The sequence below is a fragment of the Gossypium raimondii genome, chromosome 10, assembly GCF_025698545.1.
Source record: "Gossypium raimondii isolate GPD5lz chromosome 10, ASM2569854v1, whole genome shotgun sequence".
Lineage (NCBI taxonomy): Eukaryota > Viridiplantae > Streptophyta > Magnoliopsida > Malvales > Malvaceae > Gossypium > Gossypium raimondii.
Genome location: NC_068574.1, coordinates 25,648,096 through 25,659,677, shown reverse-complemented (window position 1 = coordinate 25,659,677; position 11,582 = coordinate 25,648,096). Strand labels below are relative to the sequence as shown.

General features: G+C 33.6%; 1 protein-coding gene across 1 annotated transcript; it reads left to right on the top strand.

Moving 5' to 3' along the window:
* The first annotated feature begins 9,305 nt into the window (after nucleotides 1-9,305).
* Nucleotides 9,306-11,516, top strand: LOC105776560 (glycerol-3-phosphate acyltransferase RAM2). The gene is made up of 2 exons (XM_012599285.2): nucleotides 9,306-10,057; nucleotides 10,157-11,516. Exons 1-2 carry the CDS (start codon nucleotides 9,443-9,445, stop codon nucleotides 11,054-11,056), a joined length of 1,515 nt encoding a protein of 504 aa, XP_012454739.1. The 5' UTR covers nucleotides 9,306-9,442; the 3' UTR covers nucleotides 11,057-11,516.
* The last annotated feature ends 66 nt before the right edge of the window (nucleotides 11,517-11,582 follow it).

The following is an 11,582-nucleotide window of genomic DNA, read 5'->3' as shown; positions in this document are numbered from 1 at the left end:
ATATGAACTAGCACACTATGTGTAAGCTATCCCGGGTATCCAACGGTATTCTAAATGGTTCAACGGACATGATTTGAAAAAGAATGGTAAGAGTTCGATACGAACTAAGACATGAACACATGTGAATTACATTGAATTGGTGATACATGGTAAAATAAAAGTTGAGATGGATGATATATGCATATGATACATAATTAAATGTTGTGATCATCCATGATTAATTGCTTATGTTATATGCTTGAGCATGTTATGTTATGAAGGATGTTATATCCAATTGAATTATATTCAAGTATAATGGTTATCCATGTTGAATTCATGTAAAATATGTTCAAGTATTCTAACATGTATTGTTGTTTGATGCTTAGGCATGTGCCAAACTATTGGTTGGATTGTATTATGCTTACTTATAAGTTATGCATTGAAATGGTAAGTGTCCAAATAGAATATGCTTGTGTTCATGAAATAATGGTAAGGTTTAAATTATATAATTTCTTATGAAATGGTTTATCATGTGGGTAATTCCAAAAGAGCTATGTTTAAATGCACTAGCTTATGGCTATGGTTGATGATATGCTTATGTCTTGTGTGTTTGCATATGAACTGGTGTGGAAAGGTAATGAAATAGTAAGTTCATACTTGAAGTGTAAAATGATGAAAAAAGGAAAGATGAGTTGAATTAATGTGTTATTTAAGCTAAAGAAAGTAAATAAAATGGAAAGTAACAAAATGTAAATGAAAGTAAGAAAATTTGAAAGGGTTTAAAGTTTTATAAAATCCTACTATGCTAGAGATGATATGTATATGTGATGCTGTGGATTTATTCATTTTGTGAGTTGTTGAATATGGTTTCATGAATCGTGCAGTATTAGTATAGGATTATTATTGATATGTATAAATTTCATATTTGAAATGGATTAATATGACCAAATTTTATACGAGCTTACTAAGCATTCATTGCTTACGTAGTTGTTTTTCCTTTACTTTTCAGATTATTGGAAGCTTAATCGGGTTGGAAATTAGTCGGAGATCCATCACACTATCTATCAATTTTATCGGTAGAGTTTAAATGCTTTGGTCGTGGTTATAATTGCATGTATATGTGGACTATGTCTAATGTTTAATTGATGAGTTTAGTGTGTACGTCATTTTGGTTGATAATTATGGCATGACATGTTGCATTGGATTTGAAGTACTATTGATATCTTGTTGGTTGTGGTTAATATGGTCAAATTGATGCATATTTTGAAATGACCAAAATGGTATGTGATAAATTGATCTAAACATGGTTAAGATATAGTTTACTTTGGGAAGGTTTTGAACCATATATGGCATGAATCTAATATGGTATGGTTGTTATGTATCAATTATGTTATGTTTTGGTATGGAAACAAGTTAATTGATAATTAGTTAAATATGCACATGTATAGGTGCTTTTGTTTGATGATATAACCATTTGTGTTGGCTTGTAATTATGGTCTTCTAGGTGATGAAATGGTGTTATGTTTGCATGTATATACTTGGTCTTGTAATGGTTATTAATATGGTGTTTATGGTACCTAAATGATGAGAGTTTGAAATGGTAATTAAGATGTTAGCAATGAGTTGTTCTTTGATTTGCTTGAATGTGGTTATTAAGGTCTATTGGTGATAGTTGGCATATATGATCAATTGTGTAAATGATTAGTTGATATATGTTAAATGGACAATTTGGTATTTTGAGTGTGACTTTGATATGTGAACTTAGTGGTAAGTTTTGGCATAAAATTAGTTATAAGATTGGTTGAATTTTGGCTTAACTATGCAAATCTGTAATACATGTATGATCATTGTGATTGAGGTGCCTTTTGGGCATATTGGTTATTTGAATATATACATTATTGATTTAGCTTGTTGATGCTTTGTTTGGTGCATTTTGAATGCTTGATTATATGCAGAAAAGTGGTTGTAGGTGTATGCATGCTTGGGTGAGAAAAATGGCTTGGAAATGGTCTATTTTTCATCCACACGACCAAAGACATGGGCCTGTGTCTCAGCCGTGTGTGATACACGGCCATGTGACACCGCTGTGTGTCCCTTGTAGCTTATATAGGATTGCAAGTCAGGTAGTTACACGGCCTAGCACACGACCTGAGACACGAGCGTGTGAGGCCATTTTGAAGGGTGCACGGCCTGGCACAAGGGAGAGTGGCTTGGCCGTTTGACTCAAGTCAGAGAGTTACACGGGCACGGACACAGGCCAGGACACGGTCATGTGTCCCTACTTTGAATGTCCATACGGCCTGAGACACGGACGTGTGTCTCAGCCGTGTGAGTCACACAGCCTGGCCACATGGTCGTGTAACTCCTACAGTTTGAAAATTTTCATCTTTTTCTTAACAATTTCATATGTTTTCGATTTAGTTTTTATTCATTTCTAATGTGTTTTTAAGGCTTTGAGGGCTCGTATAAGGGACAATATGTATGTTATTGATTGATTTTGCTATGATTGATGTTGTGAAACACATGGTTTAAATTTTTGATAGTTTGAAATGTAAACTCTGATAATACTCCGTAACTCTATTCTGGCGAAAGATACGGGTTAGGGGTGTTACATGGCCTACTAGATGAGCATTTTTAGGAGTGAAGGCAACACTATTAGTATTAGTAGCTGTCGAAATGTTCAATTTCCTGAACAGCAGCCTGCTAACGTTGCCATGTCAATCTCATTTGGACTCCATTTTCTTATACCCTATGTTCCATTCTGGGCAAATATGTTTGATCATTGGTGGTGTTCCATTATTGGTGGTTTTAATCTCAATACCTATCATACTTCCCGATGAGATGTCGTTGTAGTTTCATGCTTCAGACTTTACGTTCAAAGCTAAAACTACTAATAAACTTTTGCTGAATGCATGGCAGGAAATGGAAGCCATTGGTTTCATCTTTCAGATTTCCATATGTCACGTACAAAGAGGCATGCTAAACATTCACTCTTTGGTTATTAAGCTAATGAATTCAAGACCATCAGTTCAAAATTTTCTCAACTATTTATCCAATAGAGGAGAATCACAGAAGCTACAGGTAAAGTATTTACTAGACAGTGGGAAAGGAAAAACTAACCACAGAGGTTATAACGAAACAATTCAATTCCAAGCTATATCACCAACAGTGTGCTTTTAATATCTGCCACTCGAAAAATCTCTTCTCCGAAACAGAAAAAACACAAATTTGATACTACTATAGCCATTGAATTGTCTACAAATAAGTAGACTGGCCATGAAGCCCATTCAAGTGAGTACGTATTCTGGCTAAAAGAGACTTCATACTACTATAGCCTCATTGAGTTAAATCCACTAAAGTCATCTAAGCTGATAAAACATGCTTCTGCTTGATCTTAGGCATCCGAAAATTCCTATCCAAAGTATGTAGAGCTTTTTCCTCAAGATGCTTCAGACACTCTAGCATCTATTTTTTCAAGAACCCTTGCAAGTGATCTCAACTCATCAGTCTCAACAAGGAAAAACGATGATTGAACAAAATAGATTCCTGCATGAACCTAGCAACAGGTCTCTGGTGGAGTTGATAAACATCAGAACCCCTTCTGCTTTGGTACTGACGGTTGGTTTAATTTATGTGAACTCTGTGGAAAACAAGACAGAGAAGCGGCCATATGGTTTTTGGTCAAGGTGGTTATGGAATCCAACAGTTGAACTAACATGGGGATAACACTAGCTTCAGTTGCTCTCTTTTGTTATTCTAGATTTTCTATTGGAATCATTATGCCTACCACTGCGAAGAATGAAAAACAGTTGGAATTACACCGGAAGAAGCATCCACCAGTAAATGTCTTTTTCGTAAAGTAAATGATGGGAGAGAGAACATCGCTCTGTGAAGTATTTGCACATAAAGAGTGGCGAATGGTGGTTCAAGATGAGTATGATGCTTAACAACAAAGAACTAATAACAGCAAAGGAAATCAAACTTAATACTAAATTTTGTGTGAATCTATTCTTGTTTTCATTAGAATCTCAATATATGTATTTATACAACTCTTAGTAGATAATTGCTACTAACTGACTACTAACAATTTCTAACAGATTACAAATAGCCACAACTGCTTAATTATTTTAACAAACTCTAATAAGGGCCACAAAGATGGCACTGCTAGCATCAGAATCGACGTATGAATCAAGCTACAATAGCATTGGGTTTAGTTGAATCAAGCCACTTTAAGCCATCAATATTGCACGAGCTGGATCTGAAGCTCCTATCCGTTATGCATATATTGTGGGTATTTATCTCCATACCCCGCTATTTTAAGTGGGAATGACACTTGAAGACAAATATTTCTTATGTTTAGTTGCATCTTCTATGTAAAGGAACACTAAATTAAATTTTTATTATTTTGAGGTTTAAAGTAAAATTTTATTATTACTAATTTAAAATTTCATAAATTATAAAAGAGTGTAATTGAAAAATCTTTTATTTTAGGGGATCGGACCCTGCCAAATTTCCCGACTCATCCTTGAGTGAAGAGCTTTTTTCAAACTTTTTCAGTGAAGTATTGAAGTATTGAGTATTTTCTCACAATATTTTTATACTTTAAATATTTCAAGTTTAAATTTTATATTAATTTCAAATTTTATATTTTCAATTTTCATTGATTAAAATAATTGATTTAATTTTTCATAAAAAATATAAATAAAAGCTTGTAAATGAAGTAAAATTATAACATTTTCAATCATTCTTTTATATCAAAATATAAATATAGTTTTATCTATTTGAAGTTATTTGTTTATAATATGCTGCATTGTTTTTCAACATATTACTAATTAAAATGTAATTGAATAATACGATGCACAAAAAAAGTATATATATATAAAAACACGAGTTTGAAGAAACTTTTGAATCAACAAAATATACTTTATTATTCATTATATTACTAAATTAACATTAAAAATAAGCTTTTTAATAATAAAATTTTTATTCAATTAAACTATGCAATTGAGTTAAATTGAATTCAACATATTAAAAAATAATATTAATTAATTAGTAATGATAGATAAAATCATATAATAGTGTTTTTTGTGTGTGTATATTTGTTTGAACTTAACAATTGACTATATTAATTATTAATAAAAGGATGTTATTTTAAAGTAGAAATTTTATCACACGCGTATGCATGTAAAAACTACATATTTAGAATATAGATTTGTGTTTAACAATAACATACAATAAATAATAAAATGTATGATTTTAAATTAGTTAATAATAATAACACATGAAATAGTAAGTAAAATGAAATCTAAACACATGAATACACAAATTAATATTACTAAATGAATACAATTATTTATCATGGTGTTGAGTTCATTTGTAACACCATCTCAATCAACAATGTAACACCCCAAACCTGGCCTAGACGTTATGGCCGAATTTGGAAGTGTTACGAAGAAAATTTTAAAACAGCTTATTCGTTATTCGCAAATCACCGTAACTGTTGTTACTTAGTATGTCTGATTTGTTTGGAAAACTTATTGATATACTTATTTGATTTAAAATCGTTGCTCGTTTATGTCTTTCTATTAAATCGAATGTTTTGCAACGGAGTTTCTTTAAAATGTCATATTTTGGCAAATCAAATTGTTTCTTGAAAACCGTTATTTTAGAAAAGTTGTCGTTTTCAGAAAAACCATTTTATCAGTTGTTATGCTTAGAAAACCAAAATAAAATTCAAAACCAAAAATAGTCCCAAAAAATCCGGAGAGTCTCAAAATTACAAAACTCTCAAAAACAGAAAAGTTTAAACTAATTTTAAAAGAATGAAATTTTACGGAAATGTGGTCACCATTGAGCTTCCGTCGCACCGACCCGCCTAAATCTGAGGGTTACCTGAGCAGAACAAACAAACAGAGAGTGAGTTTTGAAACTCAGTGTGTAATGCGTATATAAATAGAAATTCAGATTCAATCTCATTTAGAACAGATATAGATGTAAACCTTTTATAAAATCAAAATTATACAAATGCAAATATGAAGAATCCTACCACAATCCTCTACAAACCAACTCCAGTCATCCTATCACACCATGTGGGGTATAAAACACCCATCCAACCCTACACACCACATAGTGTCTATACGAGACTTTTCAGAATAATCGCAGCAATGCTGCGAGTATAATGGCGAGATATCGCCTCACACAAAACACTTCCTCCTCATAATACAAATCCCACCCCATAGTCAGGTACAGACAGAATATCAAACAAAATATATTCACAGATATCATGCATGCTCGTATAATAGATATTACACATGCTTATACATAACATAACAGATCATACATACTGTATTTCATAATACTCATATTGATGTTATTTACATCAATTTCAATCTAACAGTGTAGCAGATTTCATGCTTTTAGGCTTATACCACACATACCGATCCTAGGGAAGGCCCACGTCGATCGAGATGACATGTACAATCCTAGGAAAAATTTTTAAAATTTGAGCCCACATGCCCATGTGGGCCCACACGGCCTGGCACACGGCCCACACATCCGTGTGGCCACACGGCCCAAAATGGTCGAAGCCGTGTGTTGGCCATGTGGCATCAAGAGGCCCAATTTTTGGCTTTCATCGATCTCTATTTTTTGAGTTTCTCGTTACACACCTAGCTCGATTTCGACAAAAATGCAACCACAGAACTCCCTAGATCTAAATATGTCAAACAAAACGATTAATTGCAGCACTTAGGCACAAAATAGCCAAGAATCGAACTCATTAATAACGCTAACACCCTTCCACACTCTTACCTATAATTGAATCGCAACCCCTCAAAATTACGATATTGCAGAAGTTCCCAATGTCCCTCGACTCTCTCCTAAACACAACAAACTAATTACCATCAATAACCAAATTTCACAACACCTATCGCACCTCAAAACCCCCCAAATAAAACAATCAAAAACTAATTAATATGTTACCTAATAGAAGCAAAAAGGAAGACCCACGAACAGCAATCCAATATTTGAAGAAAAATTTCCAAAACACAATTGAAGGGACAGATGAATGGAAGAACACCAAAAAGCAAAATTTCTTTTTTTCTTTGAAAATCCCAATTGTGGCATGACTTAGGCATAGGAACAATACACTTGAAATGAGAATCGGACCTAAGACTTCCAACACAGAATTAAGGCACTTAACCATTGATACAAATACTTAATTATGACAAAGTTTGGAAAAACAAAATTTAAGAAGTCAGGCGTTATAAACAATATTATGTAATTAAGTGTGCATAATAAAATTAAAATGTATAAAAAAAATAAGATAATAAAAAATCAAAATAAAATTGATTAAGTGGTAAATTTAAGGTTTTGTTAACTCAATTTTAATGATTTTTTATAATATAATTTATTTAAAATGAGAAAAGACATTAAAGTAATTTTTCCTATCCGAGTTGGGATTCGATTGATGGGTGACACTAACTCAATAAAAATTTTATAAATAGTATAGATTAATTATTATTCATATACAAAATAAAATTAAGATTTATATTATATATACTAAATAATAGCATTTAAATAATATCAACTTTATTCATGCAATTCCATGAGTATGAAACGAGGTTTAAAGGGTGGAACATTTTAGTGGTGGGATGGAAATCGGTTTTAGGATGGATGGTATGTCCATATAGAATGTAAGATTATAAGGATAATATTTATTTATAGTTCAACATCTATAATTTACATCACTAATTTCACATGTATTGTGATTTAGTTGAATTCAATAATAATAATAATTATTATTATTATTAAAAAATCCTTCTTAAAAAGATCAAGATTGAAGATGATGAAAGTTATGATAAATTGAAACAAAAGAATTTTATTGAAAATTAGTTTCTTTCAATTTTGAAATTGAACAAATTGGTCATTTTTAAAAATTAAATAATTTAATCCCTATCAATTTTGAAAGCAAGCAACTAAGGACAATTAATCATAGAGTTAATGTTTTCTATTATTCAATTGTACATAATTTCGATTGGTATAATAATAAATCTAGCCTTCGATGTTTACATTTTTTTGTCATTTTGCCTTAATTCTAAAAAGTTTAACTAATTCAGCCTCTTCATTTACACAAATGTTGCAGGATAATTTTTTAAATTAGGACCAAATTGACGAATATGTAAACTTTGAGGACTAAATTTATTATTAATTAAAATCATGTATAATTGATGGAAAATGTTAGCGTCATAATTAATTGTCCTTAGTTTTCACTTTTGAAATTGATGGGATTAAATTACTTTGATTTTTTAGAGGACTAATTTACTAAATTTTGAAATTGAAAGAGACTAGAAAGAAGTTTTAACCAATAGAATCCATGCAATACAAAATGTGAATTTGAGTAGGAGATGATGATCCATTGCAATTTTAAATATGCTTGAGCATGTTTTTGTTTCTATTATTTTTAAATATTATATAATTACATTAGTTATAATTTGAAAATATTTTATTCTTTTAGAATATTTTATAAGTTTAATTATATTTTATAATAGTTATTTATATTAATCACATAAAATAAAAATTATATTAAAAATAAATGTGTATATTCATATTCAACAAAAAAACTAGTAAAAGTTATATATATATATATATATATATATATATATATATAAGCAACAATAATAATTATAAGTTTTTTCTAGAAAATTAATTTTTATACTGAACCTATCCTTACTTATAAGGTTAAAGTACATACAGTAATCTAACTAGTACTTAAACATGTAAATTGTAAGCCAACTTGATACTTTTCTTAAATATTTGACTAACATGTTTAAATATGTAGATATGACACTAGTGACCAATAGCGTGGTGACACATAATAACCTCACATTTTGATATGTGACAAAAATAAAACGTGTCACGGTACTATTTGTCGTGAATGTTATATCAACGTATTCCAACAATTATCTAAAAAAAAAATACTTACCCTTTTGAAGTTTAACAAATTTAACAAGAAATATGTATAAACTCCTAACATTGGAATATATTAACCCTTGGAAGTATTAAATGGAAAATGAGGATTGAAAGTCCCTAAGATTCGGCAGCTTCAAAAGAGAAATGGTTTGCTGAACCAGTAAAATACAAGACTACAGCATCCTTGGACTAAACTTATAATACAGACAAAAAGGCTTGACAAACATTTGGGTTGGCGATGCAAACCGAGCACCTAACTCCCCATAATTTTTTATTTCTTACCCGCCACACAAACCACAACAAAGCCTTCCCCTCGGTTCTTCCATTGCTGCCTGCTAATTACGGCGCCTGTCCTATTTTTTCTCACAAACCACTCCCTTTCTTGTCCTTTAACATCCCTCTTCGTCCCTTTCCACTCTATATAATGCAGCTTCACCTCTGCAACACATGCATCAAGTTTTTTCCACCTTGGTTGATTTGGTTTTTATAAAACATGGTTACCTCTAACCCTTTCCCTACCGTTGAAAAATGTCCATCTGTAGGCCGAGAAAAGCACACTGTGGTGGCTGACATGGACGGCACCTTGCTCATAGGCCGTAGCTCTTTCCCTTATTTCGCTTTGGTTGCCTTCGAAGTTAGTGGAGTCTTGAGGCTCCTTTTCTTGCTCTTAGCTTCACCGCTTGCCGGACTTCTTTACTACTTTGTGTCCGAGTCCGCCGGCATCCAAGTTCTTATATTCGCAACGTTTGTTGGGATGAAAGTGAGCGACATAGAGTCAGTGGCACGAGCAGTGCTGCCCAAGTTCTACTCCAGTGATCTGCACCCCGAGTCGTGGAGAGTTTTTACCTCGTGCGGGAAACGTTGCGTCCTTACTGCGAATCCTAGGATTATGGTGGAAGCATTCTTGAAAGATCTGTTAGGGGTTGATATGGTTTTAGGCACTGAGATAGGAACTTACAAAGGTAGAGCTACAGGATTTGTTTGTAAGCCAGGGGTACTCGTTGGGAAGAACAAGGCGGATGCTCTTAAAAAGGCTTTCGGCGAGACGGAGCCAGATGTTGGACTTGGAGATAGGCACACTGATATTCCCTTCATGGCAATGTGCAAAGTATGTAATTAGCAAAAACAAGTTTTCAAATATACATATATATACATATATATATACATGCACACGATCAACTATCCAATACATGGAAAAATATTGCAGGAAGGTTACCTTGTGCCACCAAATCCAGAAACAAAGGCAGTTGCAATCGAGAAGCTCCCAAAACCTGTAATTTTTCATGATGGACGGCTTGTTCAAAAGCCAACACCTCTGATGGTTCTTCTGATAATTCTGTGGACCCCAATTGGTTTCCCCCTGGCCTGCTTGCGCATTGCAGCAGGGTCGCTCCTCCCAATGTCGATAGTCTACTATGCTTTCTGGGCACTTGGAGTTCGAGTCACTGTCAAGGGAACCCCGCCTCCACCAGTCAAAAAATCAACCGGTCAATCTGGTGTCCTCTTCATTTGCTCACATAGAACCTTACTTGACCCAATCTTTCTTTGTACTGCTCTTGGACGCCCTATCTCTGCAGTCACCTACTCCATTTCTCGCCTCTCCGAGATCATCTCACCCATCAAACTTGTTAAACTAAGCAGAGACCGAGCCACGGATGCCGCCATGATTAAGAAGCTGCTTCAAGAGGGTGACCTAGCTATCTGCCCCGAAGGAACCACCTGCCGTGAACCATTCCTTCTTAGGTTTTCATCTCTGTTTGCTGAATTAACTGACCAGCTTGTGCCGGTTGCCATGGTGAACCGTATGAGCATGTTTCATGGCACCACAGCCAGAGGATGGAAAGGGATGGACCCCTTCTACTTCTTCATGAACCCTACCCCAGCATATGAAGTAACCTTCTTAAACAAGTTGCCACCGGAGCTAACGTGCAGCTCAGGAAAGTCCAGCCATGAGGTTGCCAATTACATCCAAAGGGTGATTGCTGCAACTCTTTCATACGAGTGCACAAATTTTACCAGGAAAGATAAGTACCGGGCCCTGGCTGGAAACGATGGCACTGTGGTTGAGAAACCTAAGCTTCCAGCCAATAAAGTGATGGGATGTTAATCTTATATGTTGTTTCCAAGTGATTTATATCCGAGTCATGCTGATGAGAATCTTGACCTAAAGCTCAGTTCAATACTCCTAGTTTGATATTCAGCTAGAGCTCAATTGAGTATGATTTTCTAAGCTCGATTCTGCTCAAGATGAAGTCAAATTATTCGAGTCGTTTACTCCATTTATATAGTCAAAATGGAGAATAAGAAAGAAATTATTTATGTATTGCAGTGAACAAGTGAATCTGATGAGATTGCAAGAAACTAGTATGCATAGCGAGTGGAGCTCTCTAGAAATTTGGTTCATTATCTGTTCAAGGCTGGTTGAATGTGAGCCATCTTTCGTAATGGTATGCATTGAATGTTTCAGTGATTCAACTTTTCATTATGATGCTAAGCGAACCTTACTAGAACCATGTAGAAATTTTTGTAATGGTATGAATTGAATTGTGTGAGCCAACTTTTCGTAATGGTTAATGCAGAAAATGCAACATCGATATCCTTGTGCAAAGCTTTATTAGAACCATGCTGAAATC

What these genes read in the sequence shown, in the direction of transcription:
- LOC105776560 (XM_012599285.2), top strand. Translation starts at nt 9,443, where the DNA reads ATGGTTACCTCTAACCCTTTCCCTACCGTTGAAAAATGTCCATCTGTA. An exon ending in CCTTCATGGCAATGTGCAAA is followed by an intron (nt 10,058 to 10,156) that starts GTATGTAATTAG and finishes AAAATATTGCAG; the next exon opens with GAAGGTTACCTTGTGCCACC.